General features: G+C 46.6%; 1 protein-coding gene across 1 annotated transcript in view; it reads left to right on the top strand.

The window, feature by feature from the left end:
- The window catches only part of cryl1 (crystallin, lambda 1), a 47587-nt gene extending 32403 nt beyond the window's left edge, over positions 1-15184 (top strand). Inside the window, exons 7-9 of the mRNA XM_056425544.1 lie at positions 435-543; positions 13578-13687; positions 14994-15184. Of these exons, the coding sequence (XP_056281519.1) occupies positions 435-543; positions 13578-13687; positions 14994-15098 (324 nt within the window). The 3' untranslated portion in view covers positions 15099-15184. The remainder of the gene's footprint in view (positions 1-434; positions 544-13577; positions 13688-14993) is intronic.
- Positions 15185-15221: the final 37 nt, after the last annotated feature.

The following is a 15221-nucleotide window of genomic DNA, read 5'->3' on the forward strand; positions in this document are numbered from 1 at the left end:
CAAAGACGAGCCTGTCCCTCTCCTCTTGGTCGCCCTCCTCTCTGGCTCTGTATCCGAGCTTTGATTTCCTCTGTGGTCGGCCAACAGGTATCTCTAACTAAAGATTACTCCCTCCATCCTCAGCCACTCTCCTCCCCGGTACTTCCTACAGAATCCTGAGGGCCCTTTATATGGTCTGAGTAGCCTGATGGGATCAAAGTGATTTGGGGGGTTGGTTTAAAAGCCCTGAGCTGAATTGTTGGGGGAAATATTTGACTACATTCTGAGTCAGAGCAGAGGGAACTGGGGGGGGGCAGTGAGGGTGACAGCTCAGGGTCGGCCTGCTAGATAAAGACTTATCTAGTCACACATTCACTGATGTGTACCTTCTTCTGGAGAGGAATGCAACGGGAGATTTGTGTCAATAAAGTGTATTTTTGTCTCCTTCTCATCAGGATGGCGTTATCTCTGTGGAGGACATCGACCTGGTGATGTCAGAGGGGCTAGGAATGCGTTACGCCTTCATAGGTCCCATGGAAACCATGCACCTCAATGCACCAGCAGGTACAGTTACCTCCTTCGACATACGTAGACGTAGTCGTAGACGTAGTCGTAGTCGTGAGTCGAGACGAGACGTGATCGTGAGCGTGACCCAGACCTGGACCTGAGTCGTGGGCGTGATCGTGAGACGTGGTCGTGAACCTGGTCGTGACCCAGACGTGATCGTGGACGTGACGTGGTCGTGAGACGTGGTCGTGAGACGTGGTCGTGAGACGTGAGACGTGAGCGTGATCGTGAGACGTGAGACCTGGTCGTGAGACGTGAGTCGTGAGCGTGGTCGTGAGACCTGGTCGTGAGACGTGGGCGTGGTCGTGACGTGAGCGTGAGACCTGGAGTCGTGGGACGTGACGTAGTAGACGTGAGTCGTGAACCTGGTCGTGAGACTGAGCGTGGCGCCGAGAATGGTCGCACTGATGAGAGCTCCGCCAAAACTATCTAGCGTTTTGTTTGTTTTGTTACTGTTAGTTGTTTGTTACGTTAATGTTGCAGTGTCGTTAATTCAATATGACCAGCAGACACTTATGGAGATCAGATTTGCACTCGGAGAGGACTACTACAAGAACTTTAATTCAACTTTCCGGAGTGCGAGTTCGGACTGCAGCGGGCTCTTTGTTGTTCCGCCGTCGGATATACCTACAAGACGGAGGAAGAAGAAACGAGGCCGACGTGCTGGAGTTCTCGTTCGGAATCGGAAAAGGTATTTCAAACCTGCTCTACCATCCATACTACTTGCCAACGTTCAGTCCATCGACAACAAGATGGATGATCTGAATGCACGTATTAAATTCCAACGGGACATCAGGAACTGCTGTGTATTGGCATTCGTCGAGACGTGGCTCGTCCCGGAGATATCCGACGCGGCAGTTACTCCGTTGGGATTCAGCATACACCGTCAGGACAGGACAGCTGATTCAGGCAAGCGCAGGGGCGGAGGGTCTGTGTTATGGTTAATTTTTCTTGGGCTACGGACATAGCAGTACTAGCATCTCACTGCTCTCCAGTCCTCGAGCTGTTGACTGTAAAATCAGACCCTTCTATCTACCGCGGGAGTTTACTGCAGTCGTTCTGAGTGTAGTCTACATTACCCCCCAAGTAGATAAGGCTACTGCTCTGGATGAACTGTATGGAATTATCAACGGTCTGGAGAATGTGCACCCAGAGGCAGCCTTTATTGTGGTTGGGGATTTCAACAGAGCCAACATGAAGAAAGTCCTGCCTAAATACTATCAGCACATTGACTTCTTCACACGTGGAGATCAGACCCTTGACCATTGTTATACGACATTCCGGGACAGTTACAAACACCTCCCCCGCCCTGCTTTTGGTAAAGCTGATCACACCTCCATTCTTCTGCTCCCCGCATATAGACAAAAGCTAAAACAGGTCAGACCGGCTGAGAGGACAGTCCATCAATGGAGTGACGAGGGTGTGGCGACTCTCCAGGACTGTTTTGACAACACTGACTGGCTGATGTTTCGGGAAGCAGCAGATGGGAACATAAATGAGTATACAGACACTGTTTCCAGTTACATCCAATATTGCATTGAGGACATCGTCCCGAAGAAGACTGTCCGGTCTTTCCCTAATCAGAAGCCCTGGGTTGGCCTTGCGGTCCGGACCCACCTTAGAGCCCGGTCTGCTGCCTTTAACTCCGGGATCCTGATCAGTACAGGAAGTCCAGATACGACCTTTGAGGGCCATCAAAGCTGCAAAGAGGACATACAGGAGCAAGGTGGAGTCTAGCTACCATGGCTCTGACCCCAGGCGCATGTGGAGTGGATTAAGAGCCATTACAGACTACAAGGGAGGGGCTGCAGTGAGACCCAGTCCTCTGTCCTTCTTCCAGACGAGCTGAATGCTTTTTCGCTCGTTTGAGAGGGACAGTGACCCCCTGCAGCGGAGCTACCTGAGGCCCAACCAGTGGTGTGCCTACTATAACTGTAGCAGAGGTGAGGCGCTGCTTCAATAAGATCAACCTCGCAAGGCACCTGGCCCGGATGGCATATCAGGTAGGGCCCTCAGGGGTTGCGCTGACCAGCTAGCGGGGGTCTTCAGCGACATCTTCAACCTCTCCCTCAGCCTGTCTGTACTCCCCACATGCTTCAAACGGACCACCATCGTCCCTGTGCCCAAGATCACCAAGGTCACCTGCTTGAATGACTACCGCCCGGTAGCACTGACCTCTGTGATCATGAAGTGCTTTGAGCGGCTGGTCAAATCATTCATCTGCTCCTTGCTGCCTCCCACCCTGGACCCGATGCAGTTTGCATACCGGTCCAACAGGTCTACAGACGATGCCATAGCCCTGACCACGCACACCGCCCTCACCCACCTGGACAAAGGGAATACATATGTGAGAATGCTGTTCATTGACTACAGTTCAGCATTCAATACCATCATCCCCTCCAGACTCGTCTCGAAGCTCGTGGACCTGGGACTAAGCACCTCCCTATGCAAATGGGTCTTCGACTTCCTGACGGGGAGGCCACAGGTGGTGAGAATCGGTGACCGCACCTCATCTACAGTCATCACCAACACAGGCACCCCCCAGGGCTGTGTGCTCAGCCCCCTCCTGTTCTCCTTGTTCACACATGACTGTGGAGCTCCAACCTCATTGTCCAGTTTGCTGATGACACAACCATTGTGGGCCTCATCACTGGCAATGATGAGTCAGCCTACAGAGAGGAGGTTGCTACCCTGACTACATGGTGTCAGGATAATAGCCTCTCTCTCAACATCAGCAAGACAAAGGAGATGATTGTGGACTTCAGGAGACGGCAGGTGGAGGAGCACGCACCCCTGCATATCAACGGTTCAGCAGTGGAAATGGTCAGCGGCTTCAGGTTCCTCGGGGTCAACATCAGCAACGACCTCACCTGGTCTGCTCACACAGACAAGGTGGTCAAAGTGGCCCGGAAGCGCCTCTTCTTCCTGAGGAGACTGAAGAAGTTTGGCATGGATTCAGTCATCCTCACCAATTTCTACAGATGCACAATAGAAAGCATCCTGACTGGGTGCATCACAGTGTGGTATGGGAGCTGCACAGCCAAGGACCGCAAGGCCCTACGTAGTGTGGTCAGGACTGCGGAGTTCATCATCGGTAGGGAGCTCCCAGCCCTGCAGGACACAGACCACACGATGCCTCAGGAAGACTGGCAGGATCCTAAAGGACTGCCATCATCCAGCCTTCAGCCTGTTCACCCCGCTGCCTTCTGGAAGGCGGTACCGTAGCATCCGGTCTCGCACACAGAGACTGGAGAACAGTTTCTTCCCGAGAGCCATCAGGCTGCTCAATGGACACTGACACACGATCGACACTTTTGCACTCAACACTTTACACTCGTCACTTTACATACACTGTCACTTTCAGCCTTGTACTTACACTTACACTTTCTATTGCACTACCTGCTTTCACTTCCTGCTACTCCCATTTGTCTGTAGTCTAGTTATTATGTGTATTATATGTATATATGTTAGTATTATGTTCAGAGTTCTTGTACAGTGTGTATGTTATGTTATATTATGTTAGGCTATGGTAGTTGTTGTGTGGTGCCTTGTCCTAAGAATTTCAGTGCCCAGTCTGACCCTGTGTCATTCTGTGTATCTGACAATAAAAGACTTGACTTGACTTGACTTGAGACCTAGTCGTAGACGTAGTCGTAGACGTATTAGACGTAGTAGACGTAGTCGTAGTCGTAGACGTAGTCGTAGACGTAGTCGTAGACGTAGTCGTAGATGCAGAAGTAGTCGTAGACCGAGACGTAGTCGTAGACCTAGATGTAGTCGTAGACCTAGACGTAGTCGTAGACCTAGTCGTAGACGTAGACCTAGACGTAGACCTAGACGTAGTCGTAGACCTAGAGGTAGTCGTAGACCTAGTCGTAGTCGTAGACCTAGATGTAGTCGTAGACCTAGTCGTAGACCTAGTTGTAGACGTAGACCTAGACGTAGTCGTAGACCTAGACGTAGTCGTAGACCTAGTCGTAGACGTAGTCGTAGACCTAGTCGTATATCTAGTCCTAGACGTAGTCTTAGACCTAGACGGAGACCTAGTCTTAGACCTAGTCTTAGACCTAGTCTTAGACCTAGTCGTAGACCTTGTCGTAGACCTAGTCGTAGACCTTGTCGTAGACCTAGTCGTAGACGTAGTCGTAGTCTTAGACCTAGACGTAGACCTAGACGTAGTCGTAGACCTAGACGTAGTCGTAGACCTAGACGTAGACCTAGACGTAGTCGTAGACGTAATCGTAGACGTAGTCGTAGACCTAGTCGTAGACGTAGTCGTAGACGTAGTCGTAGACCTAGTCGTAGTCGTAGACCTAGACGGTCCTAGACGTAGACCTAGACGTAGTCGTAGACCTAGACGTAGACCTAAACGTAGTCGTAGACGTAGTCGTAGACCTAGTCGTAGACCTAGACGTAGTCGTAGACCTAGACGTAGTCGTAGACGTAGACCTAGACATAGTCGTAGACCTAGACGTAGTCGTAAACCTAGTTGTAGACGTAGTCGTAGTCATAGTCGTAGACGTAGTCATAGTCGTAGACGTAGACGTAGTCGTCGACTTCTTCTATAATGTCTGTGTCCAGCACTCGAGGAGAATCTACTAATCCTGTGAGCAATGGGATTCATACAAGAAAAGAAGATATATATATGTATATATATATATTAGGGCTGTCAGCGTTAACGCGTTAATCTATGCGATTAATTTGGCCGCGTTAACGCACTAAAATATTTTAACGCAATTAACGCAACTTTGTTTACTTCCGGTGTTCGTTGAAGTTTTTACACTCAAACCGAGTGTCAACCCGCGGCAGTACGGTTTAACACTGTTTCCGTTTTTAAAACAATTATTTCTCCGCGAAAATAAGGAGCATAAATCAGTTTAACTCGTGGATGAATCAGTTGGGTTTCCTCCTGCTCCTCCTTCCTCCCGTCTCCCCCTCTGATACACAGAGGAACGAAGGGGCGACGTGTCGGGGGACGCGGCGCGGAAAGAACTCGTCACACGAAACCTTCACCGTGATTGGTCAATCCGTTTGTCTGTCAACATTTTGGGGAAAAAACAACCAATGAACACTCAGTAAATCACAAAGGACCTCCCACCTCACGGGTGAGGCTCTATAGCAGCCTGTCAGTCAGAGAGCAGAGAACACGGCGGGAGGACAATGAGCCTCATTGAATAGAGCTGAGATTGTTCTGGAATGTTTGATGTATAACACACGTGGGTATGTGTCATATGCAAAATACTTTAAAAGGTGAATTTTTTGTGTGTGTAAAATGTATAAAATGCCCCCAGCCTCCAGAGGGTGAACAGGACATATGTGAATGTCAGTCAGTTACCAAGGCCACTGGTTCTGCTGTTCAGTGTTAAAGATGACAGGACCAATGGGGTCTCAATATACTTCTTTTTTTTTACTAATCTGATGTTTCACTGAAGAAACAATTTATCATCCACAATATTAAATACCTCGCTGGCACTTTATAGGTAGGGGCCTCTTTGAAACACAGCTCTGTGTGAAGTTTGGTCTTTAAAAAGAATGAACTTTTAACTTTTAACTTTTAATTGCGATTAATTGCGATTAATTAATTGCAATTTCAAAATGTGCGATTAATTAGTTAATTTTTTTTAGTCGATTGACAGCCCTAATATATATACATATATATATATATATATATATATATTAGGGCTGTGAAACGATTAAAAAAAATTATCAGGTTAATCACAGGTTTCTGTGGATTAATCATGATTAATCCCATATATTCAATTCAATTCAATTCAGTTTATTTGTATAGCCCAATTTCACAAATTACAAATTTGTCTCGGAGTGCAAGTGACTTTTTTTCGTCCCCATGTGCGCGCACACGCCGGCATCCGAGCTCTGCGGCGCGCGAGACGGAGATCGGAGTCGTGTTAACGCGACACGTAGAGACAGAATGACATGCTGCTGGAGAGACGACCAACAACAGACGGATTGGAAGCTCATTCTGCGCATGCGTTAAATGCGTTTTTTTTTAAAATAGTTAAACCTGTAATTTCATTAACTGAGTTAACGCGTTATTTTTCACAGCACTAATATATATGTATATATATATATATATGTATAACTCGTTGGCGCAAGTAATTCCCAAACATCAGGCCTTTGTGAGATGCTCTTCATACATGAACTGAACCAAACTGTTTCAGTCACAGAGAACGAGCATGAACCCTCAGGGAGATGGAGAATATCAAAGGGGAGTGTGAAACCAAGAGCACCCTGGCTGTGTACACACACACACTCACACATACACACACACAGGGAAAAGGATGCAGAACAAAGCCGTCTTTTGATGGCTCGGGATGAATGCCCTCCCTCACACCAGTAATCCAAAACTCTCGGAGCCCACATCGCGGCCGTCACACCAGGTGCCAACTCCACCTGTAGTTACAGTCGCGGAGCTTTCTCCTCTAGGAAACATCCGTACCATCGTGTCACAGAAGATGGCCAGACCTACATTGACCCTGTTGTTGCTTCCCGGCCTATAAAGCCATCAGATACAGGAGCACTGGGCTCTGAATGACCGGCTCTCTGTGGAACCGACCAATGTCTGTGACGTAGTTCAGCAGCTCGGGTCAATCAAGAAGGAGAGGTGTCTTTTGAAAAGACACGGTGGTTGGATCCCCCTGTACTCTGAGTGTATTTCACAGCCCTGGAGATGAGCTCAGTTAGCAGCTCGTGACCTCGACCACACCGAGACGCTGAACTGTTGAGCGAGAGACATTGTGTCATGTATGCTGCAAAGAGAGCGAGCGCCTTGTTTCCCGCTAATCGCACATGTGTGGTTGCTCCTCAGGCGCACCCGGCGCCGGTGTGTCCAACCTGCTGATTCAACTGTTTTTAACCTGTTTTTGAAATTATTGGTTATTACCTTCGCATTGAAAATGCCGGAAGGTTATGTTTTGATCGCCGTGTATTTATTTATTTATTTATTTGTATGCGTGTTATTCGCAAATCTCAAAAAGTATTGAACCGAATCGCATGAAATTTGGTGGGATGATTGTTTATTATCCGGGGACCAGTTGACTAGATTTTGGGATCGATCGGGTCAAAGGTCAAGGTCAAAGGTCATGAACAGGTCAAAATGTTCTTGAATCGCATGAAATTTGGTGGGATGATTGGTTATTATCCGGGGACCAGTTGATTAGATTTTGGGATCGATCGGGTCAAAGGTCAAAGGTCATGAACAGGTTAAAATCTTTCGCAGAACTCAAAAAGTATTGAACCGAATCGTATGAAATTTGGTGGGATGATTGTTTATTATCCGGGGACCAGTTGATTAGATTTTGGGATCGATCGGGTCAAAGGTCAAAGGTCATGAACAGGTCAAAATCTTTCGCAGAACTCAAAAAGTATTGAACCGAATCGCATGAAATTTGGTGGGATGATTGTTTATTATCCGGGGACCAGTTGACTAGATTTTGGGATCGATCGGGTCAAAGGTCAAGGTCAAAGGTCATGAACAGGTCAAAATGTTCTTGAATCGCATGAAATTTGGTGGGATGATTGGTTATTATCCGGGGACCAGTTGACTAGATTTTGGGATCGATTGGGTCAAAGGTCAAGGTCAAAGGTCATGAACAGGTCAAAATGTTCTTGAATCGCATGAAATTTGGTGGGATGATTGGTTATTATCCGGGGACCATTTGATTAGATTTTGGGATCAATCGGGTCAAAGGTCAAGGTCAAGGTCATGGAAAGGTCAAACTCTTTTTTTACCATAGCACAATACATTTTTGTCTAATTGGCATGCAACTAATGCCAAAATGTTCATAATTCAATGCCCAATCTTGTGATATGCGAAGGTATGCGCTCTACCGAGTGCCCATTCTAGTTATATCATTACATGAGACAGAAGTACTGCAATTTACACACGTTTACGCACACATACGCCTCAGAGGACATTCTGAGCTAGTACTTATTGTCTTTGGACAATCTTTTGTCCTGAAGTTAATTATTCCATCCATCCCACCATCTCTACCCAAATATATCCATTCATCCATCTATCTATCCATCTATCAATCCATATTTCGATCTATCCATCCATCGATCTCACCATCTCTACACCAATCTATCCATCCATCTATCTTTCCATATATCCATCCATCTCTTCACCAATCTATCTATCCATCTCTAGACCAATCCATCCATCCATCTATCCATCTATCAATCCATCTATCCACCAATCTATCCATCCATCTATCAATCCATCTCTACACCAATCCATCCATCTATCTATCCATCTATCCATATATCCATCTCTCTATTCAATTCAATTCAGTTTATTTGTATAGCCCAATTTCACAAATTACAAATTTGTCTCGGAGTGCTTTACAATCTGTACACATAGACATCCCTGCCCCAAAACCTCACATCGGACCAGGAAAAACTCCCAAATAACCCTTCAGGGGGGAAAAAAAGGGAAGAAACCTGCAGGAGAGCAACAGAGGAGGATCCCTCTCCTAGGATGGACAGATGCAATAGATGTAATGTGTACAGAAGGACAGATTTAGAGTTAAAATACATTCAATGAATATGACAGAGTGTATGAATAGTTCATAGTAGGCATATTCCACGATGGAGACCTCCACGATCCATCAGGCAGATGGCGGTGGGGAGGAGGAGGGCGGAGTCTCAACAGGACAGTGGCGTAGTCATGAGCAGGAATTCCACGACCCAGACGATCCATCAGGCAGATAGGATCTATGCCGTCTCATAGGGTCCGATGACCCCATGAGACGTAAAGTCAAAAGGACTTCCGGGAGAAAGCAGAGTTAGTAACGTGTGATTGAGAGATGAAAATTCATCCTTAAGGAGAGAAAAAGAGGAGATAGGTACTCAGTGCATCCTAAACGTCCCCGGCAGCTATAAGCCTATAGCAGCATATCAAGGGGCTGGACCAGGGCAAACCTGATTCAGCCCTAACTATAAGCTCTGTCAAAGAGGAAGGTCTTAAGTCTACTCTTAAACGAGGTGACTGTGTCTGCCTCCCGGACTGAAATTGGAAGCTGGTTCCATAAAAGAGGAGCTTGATAACTAAAGGCTCTGGCTCCCATTCTACTTTTTAAGACTCTAGGAACTACAAGTAGTCCCGCATTTAGTGAGCGTAGCTCTCTAGTGGGGCAATATGGTACTACAAGCTCCTTAAGATATTACATTACATTACATTACATGTCATTTGGCTGACGCTTTTATCCAAAGCGACTTACAATACTGTTACATTCATTCACCGTAGACACAGCTACAGGGAGCAACTCAGGGTTAAGTGTCTTGCTCAAGGACACATCGACTAGGGTGGGGATTGAACCTCCAACCCCTTGATTGAAAGACGGACCTGCTACCCACTCACCCGATGGAGCATCACCAATCAAGGCTTTGTAGGTTAAGAGAAGAATTTTAAAAGTGATTCTTGATTTTACTGGGAGCCAGTGCAGAGCAGCTAGTGCAGGAGTGATGTGATCTCTTTTCTTAGTTTTAGTGAGAACACGAGCTGCAGCATTCTGGATCAACTGGAGGGACCTAAGAGATTTATTAGAGCAGCCTGATAATAAGGAGTTGCAGTAATCCAGTCTCGAAGTAACGAACGCGTGAATTCAATTCAGTTTATTTGTATATCCCATTTTCACAAATTACAAATTTGTCTCGGAGTGCTTTACAATGTGTACACATAGACATCCCTGACCTTTGACCTTTGACCTCACATCGGATCAGGAAAAACTCCCAAACAACCCTTCAGGGGAAAAAAAGGGAAGAAACCTTCAGGAGAGAACAGAGGAGGATCCCTCTCCAGGATGGACAGGTGTAATAGATGTCATGTGACCAGAAGGAATCATTACACACAAATTCAAACACTCAATCCATCTCTACACCAATCTATCCATCCATCTATCCATCTATCTATCCACCAATCCATGCATCCGTCTATCTATCCATCTAGCTATCCACCAATCCATCCATCTATCTATCCATCTATCTATCCACCAATCCATCCATCTATCTATCCATCTATCTATCCACCAATCCATCCATCTATCTATCCATCTATCTATCCACCAATGAATCCATCTATCTATCCATCCATCCGTCTATCTATCTATCCATCTAGCTATCCACCAATCCATCCATCTATCTATCCACCAATCCATCCATCTATCTATCCACCAATCCATCCATCTATCTATCCATCTAGCTATCCACCAATCGATCTATCCATCTGTCTATCTATCCATCCATCTATCCATCTATCTATCCATCCTTCTAGTCTTTTGGTTCCACTCGTTGTTAATAATAATAATAATAACTAAAAACATGAAAAAAGGCCAAAAAGGCATATTTTGAGGGATTGATTGTAGCGCCCCCTAATGTTCAAATATTATGAAAACATCAATGTAGGTGAAGGGTGTCCTTGTGGACATAGGCCAGAAATTTGGTGAAGATAGTCGAAGAGATTTGGAAGTTAGGTGTCTTTATATATTAGGCCACACCCCTTGGATGTTCATTGGTCCATATCCTCTCAACGCAATAAAATATAAACAATCCGTTAAAATTATTCCTTTAAATTGAACCAATATTGGACCTCAGAAATGTTGGTATCAATCGGAACAACCGTTTTGAAGAAAAGTGCAAAAATACAGTTTTGTACAAAATTCTAAATGGCGGAAAATCTGAGGCTTTTTTGTAGAGCAGGTCAATTCTGATCTGTGGACCAAATCTCAAGTGAATCGGTCATCGGGGGAAGAAAGCTATAGCTTTCTAAAAAAAAAGTTTGTAGGGGGCGCTATAGAGACATTTCTTTATAAACAAATACGAAAACTCAATAATCAAAAAATGTCCACCAGCTTATGCATGTGGAATTTCAGTCTGCTGGGGCGTACGGGGTGCGGCCAGTCGACGTTTGTCTGGAGAGAAGGATAATAATAATAACTCTATGAAAAACAATAGGTTCCTCTACGACGAAGTCGACGAGGACCCTAATAATAATAATACAGTGAGTTGAGTACTCAGGTCTTCGTTGATGCTGCGGACGCTTTTCAAGCTTAAGTGAGGTGATCGACTGCTAATGCTAATGCTAATGCTATGTCCATTCATTTCATGAACGAGACCTTTTTCTTCTCTAGGTTTGGTTTGACATCCATGCCGTTGCTCTGCAGCTCAGATAAAGCTCCACAAAGTGCAGGTCTAGGAATAGCACTGGAGTCGTCTTCCCTCGGTCTGGAAGGTCCTTCTCTCACTCCTCTGTCATCCGTAGGCTGTAGACACTCAGGCTGTGTCTACTACCGCGCACTTTACGAAGTACACTGCAATGCAGTGCACTGCAATTCAGTGCACTGCATTGCAGTGTACTGCGTCGCTGATGAAGTGCTGTCCCAAATGGAACACTTACGTTAACCACTTGGCGGAAGTGACGGACGCAAATCTGTTCATGGCACCCGCGAAATTAAGCCGGAAGTAACGTATGCAAATCTGCTTGCGATACCCGCGAAACTTAAACTGACAAAATTAATGCACTTCTTGCCCTCTTGTTGTCCCTTGTTTACCTTTCTCCACCCCATGTGGGAACTGCCATACCTCCACCATCGCGGCAGGAGCCTCCGTGGTCGACCGCTTGTGCTACTGTAGCCATCTCGTCCGCCATTGTTTTAAGAATAAAATGAAAAGCTGGCGAAAGGGCTCCTCCTCTTCCGCTACGTCGCCAAGATGGCGGCCGTTTAGGGCGAGTAGTGTCCATCGTTTTACACTACATCCGTTTACTTTCAGTGCACTGAATTCTGCTGGTTTTTTCAGTGGCGCACTTCGAACACTGAAAGTCAGCTCGAAGTGCTCAAGTGTGCGGTAGTAGACACAGCCTCAGACTTCGGCTGCAGGATGAAACACAGGAAATGGTGTTAAACCTTCGTGAATGTTCACTTTTCTATGCGTTCCTAAAGGAAGTGTGAATAACTACGGTGAAAGAAAAGACTTTTACAATCTTTGGTGTGAAACTTCGCCTCAGTGTGTCGGATTGATGGAGTGCGCTGCTCGAGACAGGTTTTAATTAAAGCGCTGGTGTGAAGAGTCTTCGGCACATCCGTCTTGTTGGTTGCATCGTTTCAAAGATCTCGTCCTCACGGCTGCGTCCGTATCACAGGAACGCCCACAGAGCGTCTTCATGGTCACGTGTCTTCAGCGGAACGCGCTGGAGAACTTCTTCTGAGAAAGGTACGCCTTCATACGATCAGCAACACCTGGCAAGTCACGCTCATAACGTGCATCCAGTCTTTTCAAAATAAAGTTCCGTCCTCACTGGAAACCACTTGGTTGAGTTCAGGCAACACAAATACAACCAGGTTTGAACAGTTGTCAGAATAAAGTTTTCATCTTGAACACTTTATTTGAGCAGCACATGAATCATCCATCAGCCAAAGTACCAGCTAATTAATACAAATGAACGAATGAGCTTCCTGAGATGATAATCACAGCGGGAGTCAAACAGGAAGTCAACGCACAGCGAAGAGCTTTTCAAAAAGGGACACGTAAATAGTGGTTATTAATCACGTTTTTGTGGCATTAATACATTCAGAAGACGGAGAAGGAATAACCACATCTTCACTGTGTGATCTCCTGGACCGTCACAGAGGAAACTTGCCTTTTGAAATACTATGATTTGTATTTCAAACGTTTTTTGACTGGAAAATGACTTTTGATGTTTCGTAGTGTACTTCTACACAGTCAGTGTTTTACTGGGATGTCGTATGTGAGGTCAAAGGTCAGGGATGTCTATAGATTGTAAAGCCCTCTGAGGGGAGGTTGTAATTTGTGATTTGGGGCTATACAAAATAAACTGAGTTTCATTGAATGGAGCTAATCAAAGTACTGATAGGGAAGTATTTGATTCCTAAAAGAACTCTATATTTAGAATCTGTTCCCCTTTGTGACGGGGAGCTGACGACGTTATCTCCGCTCTCTTTAAAGACCCCTTTGAGATACATTGTCCTCAAAGTGCCCCCCCCCCCCCCCCACAGGTCTGGAGGACTACATGAAGCGCTATGGAGGGGGCATCAGGAGGATCCTCAGCTCCTTCGGGCCTGTTCCAGACTTCTCCGGCAGCGAAGCAGCCAAGAGCATCGTGAACGTAAGAGTGATCCAGATGAAAGTCATGGAGACATCGCCCGGTGACTCGTGATCACAATGTTCTGCTCATCGCCACCTTTTCATCCGCATGACTCAATGCAAAGACTTCTCAGCCTGTCACCACATTGCTATGTAAGAAGCAGGGCTCTCAAGTTTTGAAGACAGGCAAGCGTGACATTTCCATCAGCACCCAGTGAGAGTGTGCTCATCTGTGCGCCGGCATCGAGCCGAGAAGAGTTGTTGGGGGGGGGGGGGGGGGGGGCTAGTGACTTTTTCTTTGCTCCGTCCCGATGCGCGCAGACCGGCGTCGGAGCTCTGCGGCGACCGCGATTGAGCACCCCTGCATTCAAACATTAAATAGCCGAGAGTTTTTTTCAGCGTGAGAAATACAATGTGTGGCGGGAGTGCGTGAGTTAAGACCGAAATGCGTGAGTCTCACGCTCAATGCGTGACACTTGAGAGCCCTGAAGTAGGTCGCTACACCCAGTCAGTCACATGCCGTCACAGGCTGTTCAGATGGCAGCTGTGCTAGTGGAGCTATGGGAGCTATAGGAGCTATGGGAGCTATGGGAGCTATAGGAGCTATGGGAGCTATAGGAGCTATAGGAGCTATGGGAGCTATGGAAGCTATAGGAGCTATCGGAGCTATGGGAGCTATGGGAGCTATAGGAGCTATGGGAGCTATGGGAGCTATAGGAGCTATGGGAGCTATAGTAGCTATGGGAGCTATAGGAGCTATGGGAGCTATGGGAGCTATAGTAGCTATGGGAGCTGTGGGAGCTATAGGAGCGATGGGAGCTATGGGAGCTATAGGAGCTATCGGAGCTATGGGAGCTATAGTAGCTATGGGAGCTGTGGGAGCTATAGGAGCTATAGTAGCTATGGGAGCTATAGTAGCTATGGGAGCTGTGGGAGCTATAGGAGCTATGGGAGCTATGGAAGCTATAGGAGCTATCAGAGCTATGGGAGCTATCGGAGCTATGGGAGCTATCGGAGCGATGGGAGCTATGGGAGCTATAGGAGCTATCGGAGCTATGGGAGCTATAGTAGCTATGGGAGCTGTGGGAGCTATAGGAGCTATAGTAGCTATGGGAGCTATATGAGCTATAGGCGGAACCCACTGCAATAAATAACTAGAAACCTTCCTCCAGAGGAGGTTTTTTGAGATGATAAGTGGTCCAATACGTTGTACTCATTGAGAACCGGGTTTCAAAGCTCGGCCCTACCAGGATTAGGATCCGGTTACATCGGTCTACGGTCTCACCCAGTGTTTCTTACATGGCCGTCCCTCTCATCCGTTTCCACAGGAGATGTGCGAGCTGATTCCCGGCGACCAGCAGCACCTGTCGGCCCGGATCGAGAGGAGGGACCAGCTCCTCATGGGTCTGGCCCGGCTGAAGAAGGACCAGTGAGACCAGCATAAATTGAGGAAACTTCGGATTATCACTGGAAGCAATTACCAGAAACTGGTTAAAATCAATAAAAAAGAATGACGTCCTGGGATTGTTTGTCTCACTTGATCTCAAGATTGTGTT

This window comes from Pseudoliparis swirei, chromosome 2 (genome assembly GCF_029220125.1).
Source record: "Pseudoliparis swirei isolate HS2019 ecotype Mariana Trench chromosome 2, NWPU_hadal_v1, whole genome shotgun sequence".
NCBI lineage: Eukaryota > Metazoa > Chordata > Actinopteri > Perciformes > Liparidae > Pseudoliparis > Pseudoliparis swirei.